The sequence below is a fragment of the Microcaecilia unicolor genome, chromosome 3, assembly GCF_901765095.1.
Source record: "Microcaecilia unicolor chromosome 3, aMicUni1.1, whole genome shotgun sequence".
NCBI lineage: Eukaryota > Metazoa > Chordata > Amphibia > Gymnophiona > Siphonopidae > Microcaecilia > Microcaecilia unicolor.
The window spans coordinates 48666347-48681960 of NC_044033.1; the positions used below are offsets into that span (position 1 = coordinate 48666347).

The following is a 15614-nucleotide window of genomic DNA, read 5'->3' on the forward strand; positions in this document are numbered from 1 at the left end:
ATGGCATCTGGGTGCACCTAAGCCATTACAGAATACTAGCATAAAGTCACACTGGCACACCAAACTTTAGGTGTGACTACTTAGCCTGGTCAATGGCTGGCGTAGGTTAGTATATTTAAGTGTACTACGTAATGTGCATAATTGATAGTACTCTATAAGTGAAATGTTGATTAAAGTGGAAGGGAGGAGGTATAGACCGGTGACAATTGCAGTGTGTAAATCGTTGTGGAAAAGTATAATACCACAGAGTGACACTTCTAAACCATATTCCTTGAACACTATAGATCACTGGATTTTGTAGATATTGTAGTATCCTATAAGTTACATGTGATGCTTAGCAACACACCCATGGCCTGCCCAGGCTCCGCTCCCATGTATGCTTTCCTTACAGTTATGCATTATAGCACTTACACCCTACCTTACAGAAAAGTAATGCACAGTCTACGTATGGCATAAGTGTCATAGGGGCATCCAGTTATAGAATTGCTTTGTTAGACTTTTCAGTTAATGTGGGATATAAATACATAGATAGATAATGGTGTTTGTGTGCATTAAAGGTTAGTAAATGACCCCAATAATATACTCACGTGAAGCACTATATCTCAGTACAGAATGCATTTACAATGCTTTTAAAAAGGAAGCAATAACAAGAATCATATTAAAGAATATAAACAAAAATGTAAAAAGCTGTATCCAATAATGTAATGTATTACCCTTTCTGGTATTTAATACCCTGCCTGAAAATGTTTAACACAAAAGAAAAAAATTATCAATCATTTTGAATAATTACATTTAAGAAACAATGCAATCTTAGGCAATTATCACTGTTTCAACCAAACAGACCTTTACAATCACTTATCTGTTAAAACAATTCTTTTTACCAGCAGTCTGTTGACAGAGAGACAACAGTCCTGCCCTCTGAGTCACTGGCTGGCATAAGAACCAACTTTTCAGAACGACTAGGAGTGCTCAACTCAGCACGTAGTACTCAGGGGTAGATGCATCAAGCAAACGTAAAAAAATCAAAATCGTTAAAGGCCCTAACGATTTTTAAAAAACGAAGAATGCACCAAAAAAAAAAAGTCACACATGCTCAGATCGGTATAGAACGTACAATGTATCAAAGAATCACAATACACATCGTTAATCGGCCCCCAAATCATGCGCAGAGCAGCCAAGCGTTATGTTAGCTGCTCTGCGCATGCCACAAACAGTCAAAACACAGTCAAATCACAAGCACATGGCTCCCAAATCAAAACAAAAATTAAAAAAAAGGGTCGGGAGGGGGCAAGGGCGCTCATCAGGAGCGTCCTGTACGGGCGGCCTTGCCCCCCCCCCCCCCCGCTGCTCCCCACACCCCGAAAAAGCAAAATTCAAGCAGCCCCTGCCCCCCTCCCTTCCTCACTACTCTCTCACCTCAGCTCCGCCTCCCGACATCCTCCGTCCTGTGCCCCGCCCCCTTTTGGGGTCGTCGCTGCCATTCCCCTCCTCCATCGGGCCCCCCTCCCTCTTACCGGACCCGTGCAGCACCTCTCTCCTCTGTCCGAAGGCGCTGCACGGGCAAGAAGAAAGCTGATGCCTGCCTTCGCCCAGCTTCGATGGCGCGTCTTTCTCCTGCTGGGCCCGCCCCTGTCTGACGTCAGTAACCTACGTAGGTTACCGACGTCAGACAGGGGCGGGCCCAGCAGGAGAAAGACGCGCCATCGAAGCTGGGCGAAGGCAGGCATCAGCTTTCTTCTTGCCCGTGCAGCGCCTTCGGACAGAGGAGTGAGGCGCTGCACGGGCCCGGTAAGAGGGAGGGGGGCCCGATGGAGGAGGGGAATGGCGGCGACGACCCCAAAAGGGGGCGGGGCACAGGACGGAGGATGTCGGGAGGCGGAGCTGAGGTGAGAGAGTAGTGAGGAAGGGAGGGGGGCAGGGGCTGCTTGAATTTTGCTTTTTCGGGGTGGGGGGAGCGGCGGAAAGTGGGGAGCAGCGGGGGGGGGGGGGGGCAAGGCCGTCCGTACAGGACGCTCCTGATGAGCGCCCTTGCCCCCTCCCGACCCTTTTTTTTTTTTTATTTATGTGTTTTCTGACGTCCTTTGGACCAATCACAGCGCTTTTAGCTCTGCTAATGCGCTGGGATTGGCTCAAAGTTTGTTTATTTTTTCACTTAATGATTTTTCCTGGCACAGAGCTGTCCTAACGAGTGGTCCAGACCTCTCGTTAGATTTCCTGCCTTTTTCCTGCGTAAAGGCAATCGGAAAAGGTTAGTGCATGTCGTTTCAATGGGGTTTTCACACTAATTGCTCATCTCCATTCCGTTTTCGTTAGCTGCTGGCTTCCTCGGTAAAAGCCCTTTGATGCATGCAACGGATCAAATTTTCCTCGTTGGAGAGTCATTAAAGGCTCATTTAGCTTTAGTGCATCTGCCCCTCAGTCACAGATTTCAAACATGCTAACTTTAGTAAAATGGGGGAATACCTGAAGAAAGGGTTGACAGGATGGGAAGAAATATGAGAAACGAAAACAGTGCTCCACGCTAAAATGAGCTATAAAAAAAGGCTACAGACCTTTATGCAAGGAAAGTAAATAAAAGAGAAAAAGGAAACTGATATGGTTCTCCATATGAGTAACTGAGATTAAAAAAAAAGGCAAAAGAAGTGCTGTTCAAGAAATCCTATATAATAATTCTCACCACTAACGTTCTAATGTAGCTGCCTGTGTCCGTGGCTCCTGAAGTTGCTGAGCTAGGCTCCGTAGCCGGGCTGACGTCACTCACAGCTGATTCCCAGGCAGGGGGAGGAGTAGGGTAACACGCGGAGCAACTTGCTCCGTGTGTTTCCCTACTCCTTCCCCTGCCTGGGAATCAGCTGTGAGTGCGCCGCTCAAACACCCCTTCGGCGCATCACCCAAGCCCCCCCCCCCCAACCCTGGCACATCAAACACCCCCCCCCCCCCCGAAGTACATCAACCCCCTGGCCACCCTGCAGCTGCCACAGGTAACGCTGTCCGGCCACTGCTGCTTCTCCTGTTGAGCAGCAGCGGCCGCTACAAAAAGAAAAAAAGCCATAAATGTTTTTAAACATCAAGTGCAGCACCACAAAACATTTATTGCTTTTTTTCTTTTTGTAGCGGCCGCTGCTGCTCAACAGGAGAAGCAGTAGCAGCTGGACAGTGTTACCAGTGGCAGCTGCGGGTGGCCAGGGGGTTTGATGCGCGGGGAGAGGAGGGTCGCTGGACATGGGTGGCTGGAGGGGGGGCAGGGGGAGGGGAGGGTCGCTGGACATGGATGGCTGGAGGGGGGCAGGGGAGAGGGAGGTGGGGAGGGGGTCCTGAGACCAGAGAGGTGGGGGTGGGGTGGGGATGGGGGCCCTGCGAGAGGGGGGGTTGGTGACCTGCGAGAAGGGGGCACACACTTACTGTCTCTCACATACACTCTCTCTGACATGCTCTCTGTCTATCACACTCTATCTCTGTCACACACACACAGTCTCACACACACAGACACGTCTCTCACACAATCACACACACTCTGTCTCTCTCTCTCATTCTCTCTCTAACACACACACTCCATCTCTCACACACTCTCTCTCTCTCAAACATACACACTCCGAGGAAAACCTTGCTAGTGCCCATTTCATTTCTCTCAAAACCTTATAGGAATAGATGTTATTTTCGATTGACCGGAGGTGCACGGGATAAATCCACTGAACAGATCTCCTGTCTGAGAGATAGTGTCAAAAGAAGTTGGATGTAAAATCTGTTTATTCCATTGCAGTTGTCTTATATATACAATGGATGAATCAGAATGATATATCGCTGTGCTAATGCGATGTTTAGACAGCTCCTGAAAACGCCGTTGGTGAAACACAGCACTGTGTAGAGCTGCAAGAAAGGAATTGTTTGTACAAAGAATTGATGGACAATGAGCTGAAACAGCATTAATGTATGTTATGAATTTTGGAAGAACATGAATACAACTGAAATGGACTATAGAAAGTGTGGATTTTAAATAATGATGGAATAATTGTATTAATAAAGAGTAATTTGATAAAATTTAAAATAACATCTAAATACTGCTCTTTACTCAGATCATTTTTGGTGGCTGGCCAGACCCAAATATTCAATGATTAGGCCCAGAATTGAATATCTGGGTCATTTATTGCCTCTGGTGGTCAGCCTCTTTATATTTGCTGACTACCACAGGCTGGGTATTGGGCCCTAGGAATACTTAATCAGTGCATCTGTTAAGAGGACAAAATTTATTTTTCCTAGAAACAAACAGTATTCTACAAAGTAAAATCATTAACCAGGGTTAATAAGACATTTCTAAAAATACTTCATCTAAAGACTCACAAGATATATTTTAATGCCTTCAACCATGGTTTTAAACATTTCCTTTTTAAAGGTTTTCATGATGTTAGGTAAGTCTTGTTGAACTACTCCTTCAGAAGTTTCAAATTGGAATCCTGAGAACCTATTTTGGACTGTAGACTCCGGTCCACTTAGCACATCAAGACAATCTTCACTCAAATCTTAAAAAAAGAATATTAAAAGTCTTAGAATGGCATCCATAGATTAAACAAATATACTATAGTATTACCTTACAGAAAATCAAAATACTTCCATTTATGTTACAGTGCTTGCCATCTAATCAGATCCCCAAATTACTAATTTTTATTGCATAACCTGCTTTTCTGTGGGATTGAGGTCTGGTTATTCTATTTAAATAGTCTTATGTTTTACTTCAGTGAATCAGAAAGAAACTGAACTATAAAAGTGAAACATTTGCTATCAATCAATCATATCAGAGTTTTGATGAAATTAAAAGCAAATATACGAAACCGTATTATTAGGAAAAGCTGGCTGATGGCTATATTAAGTGATGTTTTGACAGTCTCTCAACAACTGTACATAGGAACAGTGCTACCACACTGCAACAGTGCCTCTCAATATAAGCTCCTTTATTTATTTATTTAAAAAAAAAAACAGAAAGTGATTTAAACTTATTAGAAAAAGAAGTTGGGGTAGAATGATTTTTTTTGTTCTATACATAATCACTTTTGTATTATTTCACATATAGACTTGATATCTTATACTGTGGTTTAAAAATTCATATCATATGCTATGAGTATACCTCAGAGGGGGAGGGCAAGACGCCTTCAGGTTGATAGTGATTAAAATGCTGTCAGTTTGCAAGATTGTTGGTGCAACCAAAATTATAAACCACTCTTCGAAGACTGTATCAAATGTAACTCCTTATATGTGGTTAGCATTGTGGCAAATTGCCAGCTGCTCTATTTGTGATGCCAGTATTTGATCATGAAGGAGTGTAACTTGCACCTGGAGATTTTGAAGTGCTCACAACGATAGAGAAATGAAGCAGTTTTTTAATGTATATTTTAATGCTTGATTTGAGTTCTAATTTTTCTGGTGTTCTGATTTTTGTTGCAGTTTGTAAAGAGAGAACTGCCAGTTCAAGCTCTGGTCCAACATTCAGATCCATGACTGGATGGACTGTGCGGGTCTTTATCTGCCATCATTTACTGTTATTTTATGTGAAGAACTATTTCTTTGAAGACTAGCAGATTGCCACACATATACATGGGTCAAGTGACCACAAATAGCTCCAAATGCAGTACTGACACTGTAAGAGCAAAGCTACTGAAGCACTACTGTAGCTAGGGTTACCATATGTCCGGTTTTACCTGGACATCTCCTCTTTTTGAGGACATGGCCGGGCAACCGGGCGGGTTTTGCCAGCCAGCCCGTTTGTCCGGATTTCCAAACAAACGGGCAGGCTGGCGGGCCTAGTGGTGTCTATTATTAAGAATAAAATTGCAGAGCATATACAAAAACATGGACTGATGAGACAAAGTCAGCACGGATTTAGTGAAGGGAAGTCTTGCCTCACCAATCTAATGCATTTTTTTGAGGGGGTAAGCAAACATGTGGACAATGGGGAGCCGGTTGATATTGTATATCTGGATTTTCAGAAGGCGTTTGACAAAGTGCCGCACGAAAGACTCCTGAAGAAATTGCAGAGTCATGGAATCGGAGGTAGGGTATTATTATGGATTAAGAACTGGTTGAAAGATAGGAAGCAGAGAGTAGGATTGCGTGGCCAGTATTCTCAGTGGAGGAGGGTAGTTAGTGGGGTCCCGCAGGGGTCTGTGCTGGGTCCGTTGCTTTTTAATGTATTTATAAATGACCTAGAGATGGGAATAACTAGTGAGGTAATTAAATTCGCCGATGACACAAAATTTATTCAGGGTCGTCAAGTCGCAGGAGGAATGTGAACGATTACAGGAGGACCTTGCGAGACTGGGAGAATGGGCGTGCAAGTGGCAGATGAAGTTCAATGTTGACAAGTGCAAAGTGATGCATGTGGGTAAGAGGAACCCGAATTATAGCTACGTCTTGCAAGGTTCCGCGTTAGGAGTTACGGATCAAGAAAGGGATCTGGGTGTCGTCGTCGATGATACGCTGAAACCTTCTGCTCAGTGTGCTGCTGCGGCTAGGAAAGCGAATAGAATGTTGGGTGTTATTAGGAAGGGTATGGAGTCCAGGTGTGCGGATGTTATAATGCCGTTGTATCGCTCCATGGTGCGACCGCACCTGCAGTATTGTGTTCAGTACTGGTCTCCGTATCTCAAAAAAGATATAGTAGAATTGGAAAAGGTACAGCGAAGGGCGACGAAAATGATAGTGGGGATGGGACGACTTTCCTATGAAGAGAGGCTGAGAAGGCTAGGGCTTTTCAGCTTGGAGAAGAGACGGCTGAGGGGAGATATGATAGAAGTGTATAAAATAATGAGTGGAATGGATCGGGTGGATGTGAAGCGACTGTTCACGCTATCCAAAAATACTAGGACTAGAGGGCATGAATTGAAGCTACAGTATGGTAAATTTAAAACGAATCGGAGAAAATTTTTCTTCACCCAACGTGTAATTAGACTCTGGAATTCGTTGCCGGAGAACGTGGTACGGGCGGTTAGCTTGACGGAGTTTAAAAAGGGGTTAGATAGATTCCTAAAGGACAAGTCCATAGACCGCTATTAAATGGACTTGGAAAAATTCCGCATTTTTAGGTATAACTTGTCTGGAATGTTTTTACGTTTGGGGAGCGTGCCAGGTGCCCTTGACCTGGATTGGCCACTGTCGGTGACAGGATGCTGGGCTAGATGGACCTTTGGTCTTTCCCAGTATGGCACTACTTATGTACTTATGTACTTATACTGCCCTGGTGGTCTAGTGATCTCTTCAGGGCAGGAAAGACCCCCCTCTTTCCTGCCCGGAGTGCCTGCATACTGTTTCTTGCTGACTCCAGTCCCAGCGCCGATTCAAAATGGCCGGGACCAGAGTCAGCACTAAATGAAAAGGTAGATATAATAGGCATCCCCAGAGACCTGGTTGAAGGAGAACAATCAATGGGACACTACGTTAGCATTGTACAAATTACACTGCAATGATACAGAATGGATCAAATTGGTGTGGGGGGGTTGCACTATATGTTAAAGAGGGAATTGAGCCAAAACAATCTATATATTCTACATAAAACAGATGGCAATGTGGAATCCTTATGGATAAAAATTCCATATGCGAAGGGAAGGAGTATTCTGATAGGGCAAATAGGGCTATACAACCATCTGCCAGGATAGAACAAACAGATAGATGAAAAAATGTTTTAAAAAGTTAGGATAAGCTGGCAAATTGGGCAACAGTATAATAAATGTAACAAATAAATAAATAAATAAATAATAAATGGGTGATTTCAATTACCTTAACAATATTTGAAAACTGTAGAATTCAATATCAATATTATGACAATAATTCTACAATTATATACCACATATTTGAAGGTGTATCTTGTAAGTTTCAATGAAGAGTTGGTGGAGAAAAAAAAAAGACTTCAGTATTCACGGAGATATCTCAATTTAAAGGATAAACCTTTCTGAGTAAAGAGGACTCCTCGTTAATCCTGAACGCTCAGTTTCACTTAAAGGAGCATGCAGGAGGTGAAGAGGAAGAAAGAGCAGGGCAGGGAATGCAGCGGGGGCAGAGACTGGTGCTGAAGGCTTGAGCTGGCGGGGGGTTGGGGACCCCCACAGAAAAGATTTGCTGCCGTGGGGTGCGGAAGGGCGGTGGGGGGAGCGGCAAGGCGGTGCAGTTTTACTAAAATTAAGTTATTTGGATGCAATGTTTCTACTATTGTACTTTTTGGATTTGTCCATTTGCTGTTGTGGAGTGTGGAAGGGCGGTGGGGTGAGTGGCAAGGCGGTGGGGGGGGGGGGGGGACTAAAATGTGCCCCCCCCACCTCAGGCTCTGGCCCCTCCTACCGCAAGGTCTGGCTATGCCCCTGATATACAAACCCAATTTTCCTTTTATTCAGTCACAATACAAAATAGCAGGTGCAAAGTTACATTGGTAATTTTAACATGTTTGGTAATAGCTAATTTTCAAAATGAACAACAAAGGTAATTTCTATTAAAAAATTAGCTTTCAGTCCACATATACTTTGCAACTGTATAGACAATTTGAAAACTTCCCTGAGAATTATTAACAAATTTATGGATATATCAAAGAATGAAATGTTTAATATAAACAAAGTACTCTTTGCATAAACAACTATCTCAAAATTAAACCATTTAAATCTTTTGCTCCTACCTTGGTAAATTAACCTATTTACTGCTAAAACAGTAAGTCTCTGCAGCCTCTGAACAAATTCAGTCTCAGTGGCTCTTATAGGATTCTCCTGGCTCATTCGCCGCTGCATCATTATTGTAAGTTCATCATTTGCCACTGAACGCATTCTCATCAGCAGTGTATCAGCCTGAGCAAAAGAAAATCTGCGAGGACCTTCCATCACAGAACAAAACATTATCAGTATCAGTCATTCACATACAACATATCAGTACGTTAATTTATTTTCATAACGGTGATTACTATAGAGAAAGAAATAGGCTTAAATATTTAGAATTGGAAATGTGGCTGGAAATTTATTTAATAAATCTATTAATCAAATTCAACATATCCTTATTCCATTCTAGTTTCAGTTTCGTTCTTTCAGGAAGAGGATTAAAATTCTTGAAATATCTACACTTTCATGACCATCATATTTTGAACCTGATCACAACATAAAGAGCAAACAAATAGAAATCGGGGTTGCTTTTAAAAATGATAGCTGCTGTTCTTTGTGTAGATGTCCTCCAAAGTCAACCACATCAATCACTTGCTTATACTTGGCAGCCTGGATTACAGTAAGGTTAAACCTTTCATAGGTTTTGTAACCGCACTGCCAGTTTACATGTTAAAACGCATGGGTTTTTAGCATGTTTTGTTTCAACTTTGCAGATGTTAAGGTCTCAAAACTTGGGGGAGAAGGGCAGGCAATGGTAGTAGATGCATAGAAAGCTTTCCCAAGAGATGTGATGAAGACAAAAATTAATGAATTCGAGAAAGCATAAGTGAGGGGAAAGCCAGCACAAGGAGTGAAACTAGGAAGACTTAAAGGCCCCCCCCTATATGCCATCATTTACTCCTTTTTTATATAATGCTATATAGATCTATAAGGGGTGGGGGTTCTTTTTTAAAAATTTTAATGTATGCACTGATTCACTTGTCAATCATCTTTACTGTAGGAAATTTTAACATTTCAAAGGCAGCTGTTCTGCTCCTGCATGAGACACAACTGTGGGCTTTCTCTATTGCTGCCCGTGTGGAATGCTCTACCCGGATACCTGAGTCCATACAAAGATATTCAACAATTCTAGCGGCTGCTAAAAATGCATCTGTTTGTAAAAGCCTTTTTGGCTACATGAAGACTTAGCTGATTGACCTTTCTTTCTCTTTGTTTGGTTGTTTTTTTTTTTTTTTTTTGTTAGGACCAGTCTTAATGACATGTTTTACCTTAACATGCTTAGCGATTGTTACATGTTCAAGACTATGTATGTGAATATTGTAACCCGCCTTGGATAAAGGCAGAATATAAATGTAGTAAATAAAAATCAATCAATCAATCCCCTCTTTGATTTAGCTGGTGATTTTGCTCTTTGGCATCATAAAAATGTAAGATCTTCCTTTTTAATGTGCTTTTTCGTGTTGTAAGGCACAGCTATTTAAGTCATGAGGCATTTTTCTGGAAGGATTTTTAAAGTAACTATTTTTTTGGGGGGGGGGGGGGGGTTAATTTTTTTTTTTTTTAGGGAATTGAAAGTTGAGTTGGAAACTACTTTCTTTGATACAGGCCCTCAGGCCTGATCCTAGTTATTTTATAGCTGTAGAAATATGGAAGCAACTAACCATTTTGTTAAATTTTTTTGTAAAAGTATTTTACTAAGCTATAATAAAAAGTGGCCTTAGTACACCCTTACGTGGGTTTTTCCGCGCACTAAGGCCATTTTTACCACAGCCAGAAAATGGCCGATTTGTTATTTTTTCTATTAATGGCCATACACTAATGTGAGCACGTACTGACACCTATTTTGTATGCAGTAAGAGCTCACATGGTAATCCTATGCTAACCAGTTAGCGCGCAGTAATGCAGACGTGCTGATTAGCACAAGAATGCCAACTCTCTGCCCCAGACATGCTTCCTCCAATAAAAATTTTAAAACATTTTTTGTGCATGGTTAGCTCGTGCCGATTTGGAACTTACTGCAGGATGCCCAAGTACAGCCTGCAGTAAGATATTTTATGCTGCATAATAAATTTTTCCCATATAAATATTTACAGATAAAAGCTTGGAACCCAGATTAGGAGGGGTGGGGTACTAATCTCATGAAAGCAGAATGTGGAGGTGATGGGAGTAAAGACAGATGTAAAGGGTCATTATATTATGGTGGATTTGAAAATTGATGAGAGTAAACTAGCTTAGTATCCGTGCCTCAAATTACAATCAGAGGCAATTCACTGAAGTTCTGGGGATCACATCGGAGAGGCCTTAATAGTGCTTGTGGGAGGGGGATGTATGAAGAAAGACTAGCTATCAACTCCAGGATGGATAATTATGGTGGGGGGACGCAGGTTTGGGGAAGTAGACGTTTAAAATGTTTAGTAGATGTATGGAGATTTTAAAATGGGTTGGAGAAGGGATTATACAGTGGGGGAAATAAGTATTTGATCCCTTGCTGATTTTGTAAGTTTGCCCACTGACAAAGACATGAGCAGCCCATAATTGAAGGGTAGGTTATTGGTAACAGTGAGAGATAGCACATCACAAATTAAATCCGGAAAATCACATTGTGGAAAGTATATGAATTTATTTGCATTCTGCAGAGGGAAATAAGTATTTGATCCCCCACCAACCAGTAAGAGATCTGGCCCCTACAGACCAGGTAGATGCTCCAAATCAACTCGTTACCTGCATGACAGACAGCTGTCGGCAATGGTCACCTGTATGAAAGACACCTGTCCACAGACTCAGTGAATCAGTCAGACTCTAACCTCTACAAAATGGCCAAGAGCAAGGAGCTGTCTAAGGATGTCAGGGACAAGATCATACACCTGCACAAGGCTGGAATGGGCTACAAAACCATCAGTAAGACGCTGGGCGAGAAGGAGACAACTGTTGGTGCCATAGTAAGAAAATGGAAGAAGTACAAAATGACTGTCAATCGACAAAGATCTGGGGCTCCACGCAAAATCTCACCTCGTGGGGTATCCTTGATCATGAGGAAGGTTAGAAATCAGCCTACAACTACAAGGGGGGGAACTTGTCAATGATCTCAAGGCAGCTGGGACCACTGTCACCACGAAAACCATTGGTAACACATTACGACATAACGGATTGCAATCCTGCAGTGCCCGCAAGGTCCCCCTGCTCCGGAAGGCACATGTGACGGCCCGTCTGAAGTTTGCCAGTGAACACCTGGATGATGCCGAGAGTGATTGGGAGAAGGTGCTGTGGTCAGATGAGACAAAAATTGAGCTCTTTGGCATGAACTCAACTCGCCGTGTTTGGAGGAAGAGAAATGCTGCCTATGACCCAAAGAACACCGTCCCCACTGTCAAGCATGGAGGTGGAAATGTTATGTTTTGGGGGTGTTTCTCTGCTAAGGGCACAGGACTACTTCACCGCATCAATGGGAGAATGGATGGGGCCATGTACCGTACAATTCTGAGTGACAACCTCCTTCCCTCCGCCAGGGCCTTAAAAATGGGTCGTGGCTGGGTCTTCCAGCACGACAATGACCCAAAACATACAGCCAAGGCAACAAAGGAGTGGCTCAGGAAGAAGCACATTAGGGTCATGGAGTGGCCTAGCCAGTCACCAGACCTTAATCCCATTGAAAACTTATGGAGGGAGCTGAAGCTGCGAGTTGCCAAGCGACAGCCCAGAACTCTTAATGATTTAGAGATGATCTGCAAAGAGGAGTGGACCAAAATTCCTCCTGACATGTGTGCAAACCTCATCATCAACTACAGAAGACGTCTGACCGCTGTGCTTGCCAACAAGGGTTTTGCCACCAAGTATTAGGTCTTGTTTGCCAGAGGGATCAAATACTTATTTCCCTCTGCAGAATGCAAATAAATTCATATACTTTCCACAATGTGATTTTCCGGATTTAATTTGTGATGTGCTATCTCTCACTGTTACCAATAACCTACCCTTCAATTATGGGCTGCTCATGTCTTTGTCAGTGGGCAAACTTACAAAATCAGCAAGGGATCAAATACTTATTTCCCCCACTGTATATCATCACAAGTTACTGGCTCTTATTCTAGAATACATCGTCTATTGTCGGAGACCCTCCTCATAAAGGGTTTGATAGAAGTAGTTTTGGTGCAGGTGGATTGGAAGAGATTATGAATTATCTATGGGACTGGAGTTGCCTAAAATATCTATATTACTACTGAACAAAAGTATACAAGTTTAGTTTAGTCTATTAAATACATTTCTTTTCTATTTGAAATTTTATTGGAACCAAAACATTTATTTTAAAATATTGGTCCAAACATTGCATTGATTATACCACAATTTCACCACTAGCATGTTTGAACACATTGCCCAAAAACTGAAATAGAAAGAACCACCCCTTCCCAGCCTATGCTTACCCTCCACATATTTCCAAATAGTGGAAAGACAGATCTCCACTCAAGATTATACATGAATTTAAAGAGACATGAAAGAAGCTTATTGGCCCTTATCTATTGAGGATGTTTAATGCAATAAGGGAAGATGGAAAATTAGGACACTCCTTATTGAAGGCAAGAGTCACTGTTCTGCCTAAATCATGGAAGGACACATCATTATGCAACTCCTATAGACCAATTTCTTTATTGAATTTTGATATTACAATGCTGACTTTTGGCTAAAAGGGTCTTGCAATGCATGACTCAACGGGCTCACAGAGATCAGGGGGCTTCATGCTAGATAGGTATGCAAGAATAAAATTAGAAGGTTTTAAGGGGGGAAGTTATAAACATGGACTACTGTTAAGTCAGGTTGTTTTTACTACAAGTCATGTTATTTTAGAACAGGGTCCCATTTTATACAATGAGACCCTGTGCTAAATAATCTGACAACAGTAGCCCACGTTAATAACTTTCACCCTAAATCTTTTATGGATGGCTCTTCTTTGCAATTTATACAGAAAAGGCTTTCAGTCAGGTTTACTGGAGTTTTATGATCCAGATGCTTGAGAAAATGGGTTTGGGGGAATATTTAATTTGATGGATAAAGGGATTGCTCACTGTCTGCATTACTGTTTGTATTTACATTAGAACCTTTGGTTGAAAGATGTGCATTGTGCAACCTTGTTAGTCTCTCCCAGTGCAAGAAATCCAGAATTATGCAAAAGTTTCTGAATTCAAGGTAAAGTGATGTGGTTGCCATGTTAGTCCACTTTTAAAGGTAACAAAATAAAACAAAACATAGAAAAGAAATTAAGATGATGCCTTTTTTATCGGCTGAAAAAGTTAGGGAACATTGTATTACAGGTAAAACAACTTTGACCAGTTACTGATATCTTATTTAAATGTACATATAATTTGCCTTTAGTTTTGCCATCCATCTATTTATCATAATCGACTTTGTACTACCCATCTTCTCTTATCTATTAACTGCAGTTGCCCCCTTGGCTACCTATTAAGATGTTTTATTGTAATATACAAATAGTTGTATTTGCCTGACATGCGACAAGGTGGTAGCCGCGGCCAGAAGGATGCTAGGCTGCATAGAGAGGGGTGTAACGAGCAGAAAAAAGGTGTTGATGCCCCTGTACAAGTCGTTGGTGAGGCCCATGGAGTACTGTGTTCAGTTTTGTAGGCCATATCTTGCTAGTGGTTCAAAGAAAAGCAACAAAAATGGTTATGCGGTTTGCGCAGCAAGACGTACGACGAGAGACTTGCTGACCTGAACGTGTATACCCTGTAGGAAAGAAGAAACAGGGGTGATATGACAGACGTTCAAATATTTGAAAGGTATTAATCTGCAAACAAACATTTTCCAGAGATGGATGGCAGTAAAACTAGAGGACATGAACTGAGGTTAAAAGGGGGCTGACTCAGGAATAACGTAAGAAAGTATTTTTTCATTGAGAGAGTGGTAGACACCTAGAATGCCCTCCTGCGGGAGGCAGTCTTGATGAAAACAGTAATAGAATTCAAAAACTGCATGGGATAAACACAAAGGAATCCTGTTTAGAAAGAATGGATCCAAAGAAGCTTAGCAGAGTTTAGGTAGAACAATTGTAGTTGGGCAGACTTCTATGGTCTATGCCCTGATTGTGGCTGAAAAAACTTGGGACTGGAGTGGAGTTTTTCTGGGGATTTGACAACAACTTCAGAAATTTTAGGACAGTGCCAGGCAGACTTCTACGGTCTATGCCCTGAAAACAGTAAGGGCAAATCAAGATCTGGTATACATATGAAGTATCATATACCATATGTAATGAGTTTATCTTGTTGGGCAGACTGGATGGACTGTATAGGTCTTTATGTGCCATCATCTACTATGTTACTATGACATTTATCATATTTCTGTTATACGATTGTTCTACAGAGTATATATTTCTGATACTCTATTGTGTTAATCCTATTACTAGACTTCAATTTGCCATTCCCAAGTTTACCTCATAGATTGTATTTATGCTTATATTTGGCCATTTTAGTATTGTTATACTGTCAACACAATTGGAGGTGTAGTGTTAAACTGTACGTGCTGTATACCGCCTTGTGTGAATCTCTGTATAAAGGTGGTTACTAAATCCCAATAAAATAAATTTTTCTTAATCACTGAAAATGCTTCATGTGGAATTGGAGGATACTTCAGTACTGAACACGTTCAAAATTAGTATCAGTGCTGATGGTGAAAAGACATACTTGTGATGTCATTGTGAACAGCAACAAGATACCCTTCAGAAAGTGACTGTGGCAACAAACAATGAAGAAACATTCAATGATCCTGAAAACAGAGATAAGGAAAACAAACAAAAACCTAGAGCCAAACAGCATTGGGCAAAGCACTACCTAAGCAAATACTTGGAGGGGAAACAAAGGGACAAACACTACATGGGTCATCCAATTATACCAGAGAATGGAAGCATTTAATCTACTCAGAATTATACTTTTAAGAACAGTGTTGGGATCTATATCGTCTTTGGTGATAAAACTTTCTTACTGGGCTCTA

The 15614-nt window shown here is 41.8% G+C and overlaps 1 protein-coding gene across 1 annotated transcript in view; it reads right to left on the reverse strand.

The window, feature by feature from the left end:
• Positions 1-15614, reverse strand: part of LYST (lysosomal trafficking regulator) — a 347836-nt gene that overhangs the window by 133058 nt on the left and 199164 nt on the right. The window contains exons 28-29 of the mRNA XM_030195890.1: positions 8651-8842; positions 4339-4517 (exon numbers count right to left, since the gene is read on the reverse strand). Coding sequence (XP_030051750.1) covers positions 4339-4517; positions 8651-8842 — 371 coding nt within the window. The remainder of the gene's footprint in view (positions 1-4338; positions 4518-8650; positions 8843-15614) is intronic.